Source organism: Camelina sativa, chromosome 14 (genome assembly GCF_000633955.1).
Source record: "Camelina sativa cultivar DH55 chromosome 14, Cs, whole genome shotgun sequence".
Taxonomy (NCBI): domain Eukaryota; kingdom Viridiplantae; phylum Streptophyta; class Magnoliopsida; order Brassicales; family Brassicaceae; genus Camelina; species Camelina sativa.
The window spans coordinates 3420193-3433204 of NC_025698.1; the positions used below are offsets into that span (position 1 = coordinate 3420193).

General features: G+C 36.9%; 4 protein-coding genes across 7 annotated transcripts in view; 1 reads left to right on the forward strand and 3 right to left on the reverse strand.

The window, feature by feature from the left end:
• The window catches only part of LOC104743179 (high-affinity nitrate transporter 2.1-like), a 4498-nt gene extending 3293 nt beyond the window's left edge, over positions 1–1205 (reverse strand). The window contains exon 1 of the mRNA XM_019235424.1: positions 751–1205. Within this exon, the coding sequence (XP_019090969.1) occupies positions 751–1205 (455 nt within the window). The remainder of the gene's footprint in view (positions 1–750) is intronic.
• Positions 6231–8883, forward strand: LOC104739396 (lactoylglutathione lyase-like). Of its 3 annotated transcripts, XM_010459738.2 has the most exons (9): positions 6231–6360; positions 6553–6568; positions 6677–6796; positions 7342–7403; positions 7513–7573; positions 7958–8037; positions 8120–8190; positions 8400–8489; positions 8602–8883. In XM_010459738.2, the coding sequence occupies exons 3-9, from the start codon at positions 6704–6706 to the stop codon at positions 8700–8702; spliced, it is 558 nt and encodes a 185-aa protein (XP_010458040.1). In that variant the 5' UTR covers positions 6231–6360; positions 6553–6568; positions 6677–6703; the 3' UTR covers positions 8703–8883. The 3 variants fall into 3 exon arrangements, with proteins under 3 accessions (XP_010458040.1, XP_010458037.1, XP_010458036.1); XM_010459735.2 differs by lacking the exon at positions 6553–6568; XM_010459734.2 differs by lacking the exon at positions 6231–6360 and having other exon boundaries at positions 6377–6568.
• Positions 8955–12317, reverse strand: LOC104739398 (protein-lysine methyltransferase METTL21D). Of its 2 annotated transcripts, none has more exons than XM_010459740.2 (10): positions 12228–12317; positions 11638–11767; positions 10964–11029; positions 10557–10650; positions 10318–10434; positions 10014–10114; positions 9825–9899; positions 9654–9746; positions 9261–9581; positions 8955–9170 (listed from the first exon to the last, which is right to left on the reverse strand). In XM_010459740.2, exons 1-10 carry the CDS (start codon positions 12248–12250, stop codon positions 9159–9161), a joined length of 1032 nt encoding a protein of 343 aa, XP_010458042.1. In that variant the 5' UTR covers positions 12251–12317; the 3' UTR covers positions 8955–9158. The 2 variants fall into 2 exon arrangements, with proteins under 2 accessions (XP_010458042.1, XP_010458045.1); XM_010459743.2 differs by lacking the exon at positions 12228–12317 and adding an exon at positions 11229–11295 and having other exon boundaries at positions 11638–11765.
• The window catches only part of LOC104739397 (DNA ligase 1-like), a 5595-nt gene continuing 4863 nt past the window's right edge, over positions 12281–13012 (reverse strand). Inside the window, exons 15-17 of the mRNA XM_010459739.2 lie at positions 12785–12862; positions 12587–12664; positions 12281–12499 (exon numbers count right to left, since the gene is read on the reverse strand). Coding sequence (XP_010458041.1) covers positions 12431–12499; positions 12587–12664; positions 12785–12862 — 225 coding nt within the window. The 3' untranslated portion in view covers positions 12281–12430. The remainder of the gene's footprint in view (positions 12500–12586; positions 12665–12784; positions 12863–13012) is intronic.

Genomic DNA, 13012 nt, shown 5'->3' on the forward strand with positions numbered 1-13012 from the left:
CTCATCATATTTCTGAGATTTGAAGGGATGTCTGTAGAATACGTGAAATCCACTTCTGAAGTTCGGTTTGATTCTACTTGTGCAAATGTGGCCTCATCATACTGAGTATACCCATCACGTTCATCTTCTACAATCATGTTGTGCAATATGATACATGCTTTCATTATGTTTCCAATTTTTACTTTATCCAACATAAGAGCTGGGTTTTTGACTATGGCAAATCGAGCTTGCAAGACTCCAAAAGCACGCTCGACATCTTTACGTACAGCTTCTTGGTATGTAGCAAATGACGATGCTTTCGGATCTTGTGGCATTGAAATTGATTTGACAAAAGTAGCCCATTTTGGATAAATACCATCGGTGAGATAGTAAGCCATAAGATATTGTCGTCCGTTGATAAAGTATTTTTCTTTGGGAGCTACACCTTGTAATATGTCATCAAAAACTGGTGAGCGATCGAGAATATTGATATCGTTTAATGTACCTGGAGCTCCAAAAAATGCGTGCCATATCCAGAGGTCTTGTGAAGCTACAGCCTCTAAAACAATTGTTGGCTTTCCAGATCCACGTGTATATTGACCTTTCCATGCAGTCGTGCAATTCTTCCACTCCCAATGCATACAATCTATGCTTCCTATCATCCCGGGAAATCCGCGTATCTCTCCAATATCGAGTAGTCGCTGAAGATCTTCTGGTGTGGGTCTGCGTAGATACTTATCTCCAAATAAATGAACTATTCCTTCAACAAACTTTTCCAAACATAACATAGCAGTGCTTTCAGCAAGACGGAGGTATTCGTCAAACGCATCCGCTGCAGAACCATACACCATCATACGAATTGCTGTTGTACACTTTTGTATTGCAGAGAGACCTAGCCTTCCGTGACCATTTCTTCTTTGTTCAAAGTATGGAACTTCTGTTGAGAGTCGTTCGACAATACGCATGAACAAGGGTTTGTTCATTCTAAAACGGCGACGAAATATTTGAGGAGGATATGTTGCATCTTCACGGAAATAGTCATCCCATAAGCGTTGGTGACCCTCTTCACGTTTTCTTTCCATGTGGACTCGTTTCTTCTTCTCGGGTTCCAACGGATTCATTGCTTGATCAAAACGATTCTGAATTGCTTGATCAAAATAATTGTTGAGTGTTTGATCAAAATACTCATCCATCTTTTCTTCAATGTTATTAGAAGAAGATGCCATTTAAAAAAAAAATAGAAGAAGAGCTTGATAAACTGGGAGAATAATATTGTAGAAGAAGAAGAATATGTATTTTTGGAAGATGAAAAAGCAATATTGTGGGTACAAATATGAAAAAGCTTGATATTGTGGGTACAAAGATGAAAAAGCTTGATATTTATGTGTATACGAAGATGGTCTTATATATTGATGACCTTGTGGTGTTACAAAGGCATGACACTCTCGTTCGTGACCAACTGTGCAGGTCCGTGAACTCGTTGCTTGTTGTCCTTGAGAAAAAGATGCAGGTCCGTGAACTCGTTGCTTCTTGTCCGTGAGAAAAAGATGCAGGTCCGTGACTCGTTGCTTGTTGTCCCTGACCAAAAGCTTCTTGTCTGTGACCAACAGCTTCTTGTCTTCTTCTTCTTCTTGTCGGCAATCCTAATGGAAGGAGACATAGCAATCATTTGACCATTGCATATCATTAAAACAAGTTAAACTGAAATAAATCAAGCAAACATTTGGTGAAACAGAGTTATGCATATCATTAAGACAAGTTAAACTGAAACAATACAAGCAAACATTGAGAGAAAACAACACAAGTACATCGTTAATAGTCAAGAGTTGACAAACATTCGGTAAATATCTTAAACACAACATAACAAACACAACAAACATAAACTCAAACTGAATCTAACTTGACAACATGTCATTAATTATCTTATTCTTCAAAGCGATTTCCATTTCAGTTAAAGGCTCAGTTTTAGCAAGTAGACGGTCAAGCATTTTATGTTTGTTTTGCTTCTCTTCAATCATACTCTGTTTCTCTTTCAAGGCAAATTCCTTTTGCCTTATCTCCCACATGCTCTGAAACTCGACAAGGGAAGAGCCTTCTGGAGCTGAGGTTGGCTTGTTCACAAGCCTTTTACCTTTCGCCTTTGCTGCCTTAATACCAGTAGGACGAGCTTCCTCCTCTACATCATTAAATGGAACCGAGCTTGATGACTGTGAGTGAAGATCATTACACTTCCTTCTCTTTGATGCTCCATTACCTTTCGCAGAATTGGATCCACACCATTTCTGATCATGGCGAAGCTCCCTCCAAGCATGCTCAAGTGTGAACTTCACCTTGTAATAGTTGAAGAAGATTTCATAAGCCATTTTCATTACATCATCTTCATTCTGGCCACTTGATTTCAGTTTTGTTGCAGCCTCATAGCTTCCAACAAACTTGCAGATTGTTTCGTTGATCTTCTGCCACCTTTGCTTACAATGACTAGGCTCTCTCTTTTCTACACCAACTAGCTTAGGATTTGCAGCATAATAAGTTGCAATTCGTGACCAAAAAGTACCAAATTTTTCATCGACAGCAGTAATTGGATCCTTGCTAGTGTTGAGCCAAGCACCGATGAGGGCCACATCTTATGTGTGTGACCACTTCCTTCTACGCTCCTTTGATTTCTGTTCACCTACAGGGCCCTCCTCAGCATACGAATGGGTTTCAAGGGTGTGGCTTTCTTGTTGACTACTTAACAGGTCCATAAAACCTAAAGCTTCACTAAATAGGTCCATAGGAAAGTTTCTGGGTTGAGTTTAAAAGATGATCGAGAATAATGAAGGATTGATTATCTGGTTAGGTATGTAAAGGAGAAAGAAAGGTATATGTTTAGGTTCAGCCAACACTTAATATATAACTAGAAGTGAGGTGTAAGTGTATTTGGTTTTTAAATGTGACATAACAAGCAATCAATGACAACTACCAAGCATTGAGTATAACCTAACACTAGAAAATAAGTGTATTACTATGACAACAACCAACAATGTGTGTTTAAATGTGACAATACAAGCAAACAATGACAAGTTACAAACCATTGAGTGTTTAAGTGTGACATTTACCAAACAATTCTTGTCAATTTAATGATGCAAATTCATGATGCAAATATCCGAAAGACTAAGAAAGAGAAAGAGACATCAATGAATAATTATCTTTTTCAATCAAACTAATTCGTTACTAAATACGCTCAGACCAGCAACCAAAACCATCAACGTAATCAATGAATAAATAAACAGTCAAGAGTTGAGTAAGATAACTCATCTGCAAATGTTTGGCATTGCGCAAATAAGACCACCTTCTCTGTTTAAGACTCCAAGAGCAGCCATTCTTTCATCTTTTTGCAATCTCAAGTCCTCAACAAGAGGCGTCACAACATCAAGCTTCTCTTTCAATGATTTTGAACCTTTCTCTGCTTTGATCTGCAACCAAAAATAAAACATTTAGAGACCCATATTTTCTGCTCCATACCAAAATAAAACAAAACTTTAAAAGCCATTCAATTCACGAACCCTCCAAACATCAAAAATCAGATATCTTAAAAACAGATACTTGTAGAAGAATAGGTTAAAATGGCTGCTTATAAACAGAGAGCTGAGCTTGTGACAATGGCTGCTTATTATAAACCACAGAGGAACCACAAAAGATACAGAACCGTCAACCGTTACTCGTAGAAACAGATGTCAGATCTGAAGCTTAACATAAGAAAGCTTCTCTTTAATTTTGCAGAGAGAAAAAAAAATTATTTGACAAAAGTAGTCACTGAAAATACTAAACCGGTGATGATCAGATTTCAAATTCTCAAACACCTATCATATAATTTTGCTAAAATCGATTCCAATTCCTATAACCCTAATTTCTTCTCACATCCATAAAACTCTCATGCATGTCTATCTACAAATGAAATCAATAAGATTATGACCAATAAAAAAAAACTTACATAGCATCATTGAACCACCCCTTTGGAGATTTAGCCACTAGAAAATCCGGTTGGGTCAACCAAAGGGCTCCCGGATTGATGAGCCCAGAGCGGTGGAGATGAGCCGATGGTGAAATCCCCTTTCCAATTGAACCACCTTCAATTCTCTGCTTCTTCTCTGTGGAAAACCTATCGACTTCGAAATAAACGAGAGAGACGAGAGAGAAAATCGGATAACAAAAAAATAAAAGAAAATTTTATTTTTCACTCATCCAATCAAAAACTGACACAGCCAAATTTCTAAACACATCTAAAATATCTTCTGTAACTATCGATCCTAAGCTAAATCACACAAAAAAAAATTTAATCTGTAAAAATACTTTAGGAACTCTTAAGATACTTGTTAAATCCTTTAACTGGAATCCTGTTGACATGTCTTCGTTGTTTGTTATCAAATTGAATAATTAACTATAATTCTCTATAACGTTATACACAGTATCAAAGATAGGAATGTGGAAATAATTATTATTTAGTGAATAATTCTTAATAATTGCTGTCTCTTAGGCGGTCGAATTTATTGTGGCCTTAGCTGCATATTAGTTGTCTCTTAAAAAATTGCTTATCTTCCACAAACTTGTTTTATAGTTTCCATATTGAATACTGAATCAATTGGATATTTTATATATAACACATGACATATGGTTATAAGCACAAATGTCTAACTAACCATCTATTCTCTAGACCACAGACACAGCACACACACATATATGTTGATGTGTGTCAGTGATGTAATAAATCATCATAGCTGCCAAAAAATCTTATTCACATCTTTTGAAAGATCTTACATAAAAAGGAAAAATTAGGTTTTAATATGGGGACTTTTTAATTAGTATAAAGGATATCAAATCAACTCTGGCTAATTGATAGGTAGATATGCGTATATTGTACAAATATAAACCAAAAATATATAAGTACTTGTAGAGATGACAAGGAGCTGCCAACGTGTAGTTAGATATATACACACTAACACAACATATATACGTGCATGTGTAGGTCCAGCGTAGTTGCCGTACCATATTCGTGGTACTTACTGGTATAAAATCATATTGCTGACACCTCCATTGTTCCCTCTGGTGAGGCCTGTTGAGGTTTGAGAAAAGACAAATATTCGCTGTCCAAATATAAAAAGTCAACTTATTGATGATATCATCATAAATGTTATAAACATATAGTAATGTGTGTGTAGCTATCAGATACTTGCAAATCAATATTTATCATATATTCAAATCATAACTTAAGAAAAAATTGTGAGTCAAGAACAACATTTAAAGTCTAGAAACGCCGTTGGGAAAAAAAGTCGGGAAAAGCCGGGGCAGATTTAGAATCTTGGAATGATATATAATCGATCGATCCGATTATTATTATATTAGATCGACTGGCTTAATAATTCTTAATATAATTATAGGCTAAGTTATACATATAGGTCAAAGTTACAATTTCAATCGAATAGGGTCATATTTATTTAAGGTAATGATGGTAAAGAAACACCATAGCGGAAACGTATGAGTTTTTTTTCTTAATCAAGAAAATTAAAGGTAAAGCCCTAAATGGTAAGAGTGTCCGTATAATAGAAATGTTGGATTTTCCAGCGGAAAAGATTAAAAACAAGAACGAGATGATTTTTCTTCATCATCTCAGTTACCTTCTCAGTAATCTATATACGCGTGTCTTCTCAATGCATACTTTTAAAAACTACATTGTTCATGCATACATAAACATGCATACACACGTTCACCGGGTTGAATAATTTTCATACTACATCCAAATCGATTAACTAGTCGTTGAAGGTTTATAAAAAGTACAAAGTCTGTTATTGATCAAGTACTTGAAGATCGTGATTGTTGGCATCATGAAGCTGAGTGATTGAATCATAATTTTGACCTTTTTGTTTCGCATATGACCAACTTTTGACCTTAACTTGCTCAACCTAATAATAATCTCATCATACAAAAAAGGGATTAACCACCATATGATATATTCTTGATTTCTTGTATACATGTATTCACTAGCAATAGAAATATTTTCACTAGAAGACATTTCAATCTCCAATAATCAACTGTCATCGTTTAGTTCAGCCACTTGTAAACCCTTCGTAAATTGTAGGAAAATAAAACTCTGGTTTAAATTTTCAATGTCGAGTAAAACCGGAATTGAGGAAAACCGGTATTAATTAAAAAAACTGATTTCGAAATCAATTGATCAGACTACGGGACGGCGTCGTTTTCGTAACTACTCTGCCTCTGGCTCTGGCTCTGGCTCTGTACACAAAACAAAACGCCGTGGAGCATCCCAAACACTTCGACAGGCACTCCAGCCACAAAACCACAGACACTGCTCTACGGTCAGATCGTCGTTTAAGCTTTACAGCGGTAAAAATCTCTCCTTTTTTCTCTTTGGTTTGTTTTCTCAAATATTTTCTGTTGCACGAATTGATTGATAATCAAAGGAAACGTAATGGGTTCATACTCTATAGCAAGTGCTATATCTCGCATATCTCCTCTGATTCGTTTTGTCAAACCTTATTCCACCGATTTTTCTTTCATCACTTGCGCTTGCAACAGTACCCGGAGGCCAAAGGTTCATGCTTTTTTGGGAAACCCCTTGTAGTTGGAATCGTTTTTTCTCTTTGGACTATGTGTGTGTGTGTGTGTTGTTTAATCACCTGGGTCTGTTTTGATTTTGTAGAGATTTGATCAGCTTCGTGTGTTCTCTATGGCGTCTGAAGCGAGGGAATCACCTGCTAACAATCCTGGCTTGTCAGCGATTCGGGATGAGGCTACAAGAGGATATATCATGCAGCAGACTGTAAGATTCCTCTGCTTCGATTTGCCATTCGTCTTTACCAGTAATTTCTGTATTGATATCCAAAGTTGCGTTTTTTCGACTCGTTCAAGGCTTTCGTAAGTGTGGTTTAAGATGTCGAGGAAATCTAAACTAGTAATCGAAATCAAAAGCTTAATCACCGAGTTTGTGTGTTTTATTTGTTATGTACCTACTACCTAGGCACATGTTTTACTGATATTTCTAATGTTTGTGTTTGCTGTTAATCTTGACATTGTGTTCTTGATCTAAGCATACTGTCTTCTTCACTTTGGTAGCTATGGGTGAGTGAAACTATGATAATCATCAAAGTAGCTCCATTCTAAGGAGATTGAACTAATTTATAGAGTTAACTCTTGTTGTGGTAAAGAATGTACTCAGTAATGTTTAAAGATTAGGAAAAATCAATCCTTCCCATTTTTTTTGAACTTTTGAGTATTGTTCCTCTCTCTCTGATTAGGTGTTGTAATTTGTCTTCTTTATTCTTGGTTGAGTTAGTGATTTTTTTTTCATCTTTTTGAAACTCTCAGATGTTTCGGATCAAGGACCCTAAAGCTAGTCTTGACTTCTACTCACGTATGCTGGGAATGTCGTAAGTTTTTTCATCTCTTGAATGCTCTTTTCTCTCAAGTCCTCAGGGAACCAATGGGTTCTTCTGTTCTTAAGGCTTATGTGCTCTCTATATCTTTACGTTTATCCAGGTTGCTGAAGAGGCTGGATTTCGCTGAGATGAAATTTAGTTTGTACTTCCTGGGCTACGAGGTAGAATTTTGTTCTGTGACCTTTGCTTAGTTAGACTTTTCACTAAGCTGGAGGTGATTCTAGAAAAACGAAAAGTGTGGAACTTTGCAATTTGCATACTACAGTATCATGATGAAAGGCAAAGCAACTTATGTTCTACAGTTCTAGGAACTCATCATGCATTGAGCTTTCAGCACATTTAGAATTTTGAACACTGAAAATTAAGCAAGCAATCTATTGATGTTTTAAAATGCCTTTAGTATAACAGTGAGTTTCTGAAATATTTGTTTTTCTTGTTCTGGATCACTAAGATGAATAGATATCTCTCTTGGGTGCTTTAACCCCACTGATATGTAGTGGAGAGTAACAACAAAGCTGTGTGTTGATTCGTTTATTATGGTACAGGATACTACAACAGCTCCATCCAACCCAACAGAGAGAACAGTTTGGACCTTTGGTCGACCGGCAACAATTGAACTAACTCAGTAAGAAACAAACACTAATGCCTTACTTTCTCTCTTTCTTTTCTTGGATTGATCGTTCCTTACATATGTATTTTTCTTACAGCAACTGGGGTACAGAGAGTGATCCTGAGTTTAAAGGTTATCACAATGGGAACTCTGAGCCTCGTGGATTTGGTAAGCTCCTTCTAAAAATATCTCTGATCTTATTATCTCTCTACATTCAGAAGTAACTGATTAGAGTTTCGGTAGGTTATATTTTAGGGAAGCTTTAAATTTGGTGGCTAGAATGTAGAACATCACTCAACCAGTTGATAAGCCGAAAAATTGAGGCTTGAGTTATATCAAGTCCTATTTTAATACAAATAATTTTGTTGCTGTTACAGGGCACATTGGGGTTACAGTTGATGATGTGCACAAGGCATGCGAGAGATTTGAAGAACTGGGAGTAGAGTTTGTCAAGAAACCAAATGATGGTACTACTATTACCAAAGCTGAATCCACTAGAAATTTGATTTTCTTTTTTTTTTTGGCTACTCTGTTTGAGGAATTTGGTTTTTAATCCTTTATTTGATGTAAACCGTGCAGGAAAGATGAAGAATATAGCCTTCATTAAGGATCCTGATGGCTACTGGATCGAGATCTTTGATCTCAAGACTATAGGGACAACTACCGTAAACGCAGCTTGAGGAGGTCACGATTGCACTATTTGTGTTCTTGTGCACTCAACCTGAGTGTGTAAACAATTGAAGAATTTTCTTGTTTCAGCGAATAATTCGAACAATATAGTCCTTTGTTATCATTCTGGTCTGTTTCTTGACATATATGATAAGCTAAGTTAAATAAGCCGTTATCATCATTTAGATATCAGTTTGATGCTACGAATACTGTTCGAGTCTGGCCTGTTTTGTTGAATTGATATATTTGGTACAAGAATTAACTAACTATTACTTCAAACTGAATACATATCTGCGATTTTATAAAGAATTAGTTTCAGTATGAAGCACATCACAGAAGCACAAACAGCTAAATCAGTGAAAGAAAGGTCTACAGGACGCATTCAATGTATACATGATACCAAAGAGTAAAAATCACAATGGTGAGGTCTTGAGGAACACATGGCTCTGAAAGTCGCTTCTGCAAAGTCATTTTTTCACCTACAAACAAAATCAGAGAAATTTTACACAAGAATGATTTCACGTTTTTTTTTTATAAAAGAGAGATTTTATAACAATGTATACACGCACCTGAACATCTATCTTAACGTCACGGAGAAGCTGTGCAGCAACTGTACCATACCTTCTCATCTCCCATTCACTTAGCTTTCCGTCCCGTAGTCTCATCAGCAAACTATCTTCCTTAAGACGGGGATGATGTGTTGCAACGGCTTCCTCTTCCAACTGGTTTGGTAAATCATGGCATTCTCCAGCTGGGACTTTCATCTCGCTCTTTGTTTTCTCTGTGTCAACAGCAGCTTCATCCCGAGTCACGTTTCCAGAACTCCCGGCAGGAGACTTTTGTGCCATGATGTACAGATGAATGCTCGGGTCTTGGTATTCACCATCCATCTGCAGATTCCATTCCAGTTAACGAAACAACGAAATTTTAACAGTGACTGTGCCATCAGTGTTGTTGTTTACCTTAGATCTAGGTATGGTTTTGACTTCGAAGTTTTCTTTCCACATCTGGAGCATTTTATCATGAACAACAGTGGAACGTATCTCATATCCCAACTAGAAAAAAAACAATAACCAATCATCTTGTAGTTCCAACGATAATATTAAGCACATCCCAAGTATCTTACTTCATACCATAACTGTTGTCTTTGGCCCTGATAACGCAAGTATTGTACGCAATAGAGGTTCCAAAAGTTGCTCAGAATATACCTTAAACAAAATTGAAGGTGAGTTCAGTCACAAGTCACAACTCCCTTGGGCTGAAACCAATCTCACTAATCTAAGCAATTATCATGAATCATTTGAATATTCCGATTAACTTACAACATCAGTACCGATGACATAGTCAAAGGGCGGCTCAACGGCCCTTATATGATCTTCGTTTCCCCAGTCGAGTTCTGCAACTCGGAGTGATCCAAACGATGCTGCAAGGAATGACAACTTCATTAGACAATAATAAAAAGAAGATAACCACTCAAAATTTTATTGTAACTCGATAAAGTAAGCCAGTTGGTTCTACGAAGAACTTATCCATGGCATAATAAAATGAAGAAAGATGCAGATACTACAGATTAAGGCAGTAAAAGAAGCAATATGCCTACTTAGAGAAGACAGTATCAACACAAACCTGAACCAGGATTCATCTGCAAGATTTTGGAGGTATTCCATTCTACATTCCTCTTAAGCAGTGGTAATACCTCCTTTTGATCAGTTGTAACCACATCACACCCGAGCATCGCCAAAGCTTGCACATGAACACAAACTCCAGTTTAAGATACCAAATTTCTAGTTTTCAGCAAAGGTAAGGACCATACACAAGAAAGGGGAATCCTTTAAGATATAAATACATACATGTCATCTACATACCAAATCCTGCAACGCCGCAACCTGCTCCTAGCTCAATAACACGCTTTCCTTTCAGTTTGGACGGACTAAACCTCCCCTTCCTGCAATTTTTCCCCTGAAATTTTTGAAGCAGGATAAGGTTTCTTGTTAAGTCTAGTGCAGGACTATGGTAGCTAGCCTAGGGTTTAAGCTTGGAATTCTAGCTTTTGCCAGCTCAGCAACAGAACTTACGGTTAGTTGAGAGCTAAAGAGTTAAAAAAAGGAAGAGAGAGCCAGAGAGGAGAATGCACTGGAACCATTATGGATTGGTTTAGGCATTTGGTGAAGCCTTAGAAACTTCCACCGTTAATCAAGTCTCTTTTACGGTATACCAATCTACATTACACAGTCATAGAAGCTAATCTCTGAGGATAAGAGAGATCATATACCAGATATTTGGCAAACACCATGGACGCATCCCACACGGTGGTTCCTAAATGCTTCGAATTTGGATCCTTACATATAGAATCGCGGCATCATGACACAGCATTAGAAGCATAGTGACATGGAAGATGACAAATAGATGAACAAAAGTAAGAAAGAACAAAGACATGGAAAAGGTGAAAATACAGCTGGGACTTCGTTAGATCTCATCGATATGTATTTTAAGTTCAAATGTAAGAATTCAAGGAAAAATAAGAGTCATATACATACCTGAGCAAAGTTTAATTCGTGGCCCAACACCTCAATGGTAACAGTACAGGTGCTTGGAGAATTCAACCTTATAATAATAATAATTATAGCAAAAGTTTCAAATTTTGTTCAACGAATCAATTCGAAAACCAAAACTTTGGCTCAAATTCTAGAAATCTAATTGTAAACTTAATTCTTAAATGAACCTAGAAACAGCAAAGATCTCGACTTGTGTGATAACTAAAGACAGAAACTTGACAATAATACAACTGGATAACAACGACTTAGGAAGGTAAAGTTTCTAGAAGCAATAAGCTAATATGATCGTTCCGTAAATAAAAGACCATCCTCAGCTCTCATCGGATTTCGCCAAGATTATAACAAGTAAATTATCACAAACCATGTTAGTGGATAGATAACAGTGGAATACCTGTCGGGATCCATTTGTTCTTCTTCGTCCGACGAAACACAAACTACGGCGATTTTCTTGTTTCAGGGAGATTGATTTTTCGTTACGGCGTTTCAGTTTCAGTTCCGGTTCCAGCTCGAGTTCAAAACCTCTGCGTCACCAAGAGGTTTAAGTGGAATTAGTGATTTAGACGATAATCACTAAAACAAAATTCTGAAAATAATTAATGAGTTAAATTGGTAGACCTATTACATGGGTAGGAAATTACTCCTTTGACCTTGTACATCTATTACTTTTTTAAACGTTTTTGTTAGATTATTTATCGTTTACAACTTTACATACAAAAAAATTCCACTTTTTTTGCTTCTTTTGTTTTCATGATTCTGTCTCTTTGGTGAATGAGATAGACAACAGAGGAAGACATAACTCGAACAACTGAGTACCTCGGCCTAAAGCTTGAACAGGTCTCCCAAGTTTTTCAGGCGTTACTAGAACTACAAGACACTTTTTGTACTAACTACAAGACACTTTTTGTACTTGTGCTACTAAATCATCTATTTGTGAATAAGCTCTAACCTCACCGTAAAAGCAAGCATAATCTTATTATTTACCCTTGCCTGATATATTTGCACATTTGATTTCTTTTCTAGCATGTGGACAATGATTTAGAACTTTTTCCAGAACGGCTCATTAACTTTTCCTAAAGTCAATTTTACACAACCAGTTACTGTTGAGAACATGAAACACGCAATCTGCATCATTAGCTAGTTAGAAGCAAGCAATATCGTATGCTCCGAGAACAGATTACAGTTGCTCAATCATCTTCACCTTTGACATCATTGCTTGGATGATTGTGTTTCTGAGCTTGGTACATATCTGCAATCTGAAAATATGCAGGGAAAATAACTTCAAAACCAGCCTGGTCTCATCTTTCCAGAATTGAAAAGATACGAGTGTTACGAGACTTAACCTGCTCAGATGATGTTGCTTCCTCTGGCTTCTTGTCTTCCCGTACACGGAGTAGACGAGGAAAACGAAGAGAAATTCCCTTTACGAAACATTGAAACAGTCAATAGGGTAACAATTTTCCGGCAGCTTGAAAATAAATCAAATAGCTCAACGGTTTTATAAGATATAATATATCAACAGATAGGAAATAATATTAAACCTTATCAGGGTCCACAATGCCGGTAGCTGCACGGTGCACAGGGCTAATTGTCAAGTCAGCTGCTTTCACTTCCCATACCTTTAAGCAAGCATATATATTAGCTTTCACTTTGACCCAGTTAAATATAAGGTCACATTTTGAGTACAAGCGAAGATAATCCTACCTCAGTGGGCTCAAACCAAACGTCTGGAGTGAGGCCGTCTCCAACTCGGTAGTATGGCTGGATAT

Excerpts from the sequence above, each read along its gene's own strand:
- LOC104739396 (XM_010459734.2), top strand. The coding sequence starts at position 6,446 with ATGGGTTCATACTCTATAGCAAGTGCTATATCTCGCATATCTCCTCTG. Across the intron at positions 6,569-6,676 it reads ACAGTACCCGGAGGCCAAAG|AGATTTGATCAGCTTCGTGT; the intron begins GTTCATGCTTTT and ends TTGATTTTGTAG. Across the intron at positions 7,404-7,512 it reads TCACGTATGCTGGGAATGTC|GTTGCTGAAGAGGCTGGATT; the intron begins GTAAGTTTTTTC and ends ACGTTTATCCAG.
- LOC104739398 (XM_010459740.2), bottom strand. The coding sequence starts at position 12,250 with ATGTGCAAATATATCAGGCAAGG. Across the intron at positions 10,651-10,963 it reads TGGTGTTTGCCAAATATCTG|GGGAAAAATTGCAGGAAGGG; the intron begins GTATATGATCTC and ends CAAAAATTTCAG. Across the intron at positions 9,582-9,653 it reads AAACCATACCTAGATCTAAG|ATGGATGGTGAATACCAAGA; the intron begins GTAAACAACAAC and ends TGGAATCTGCAG.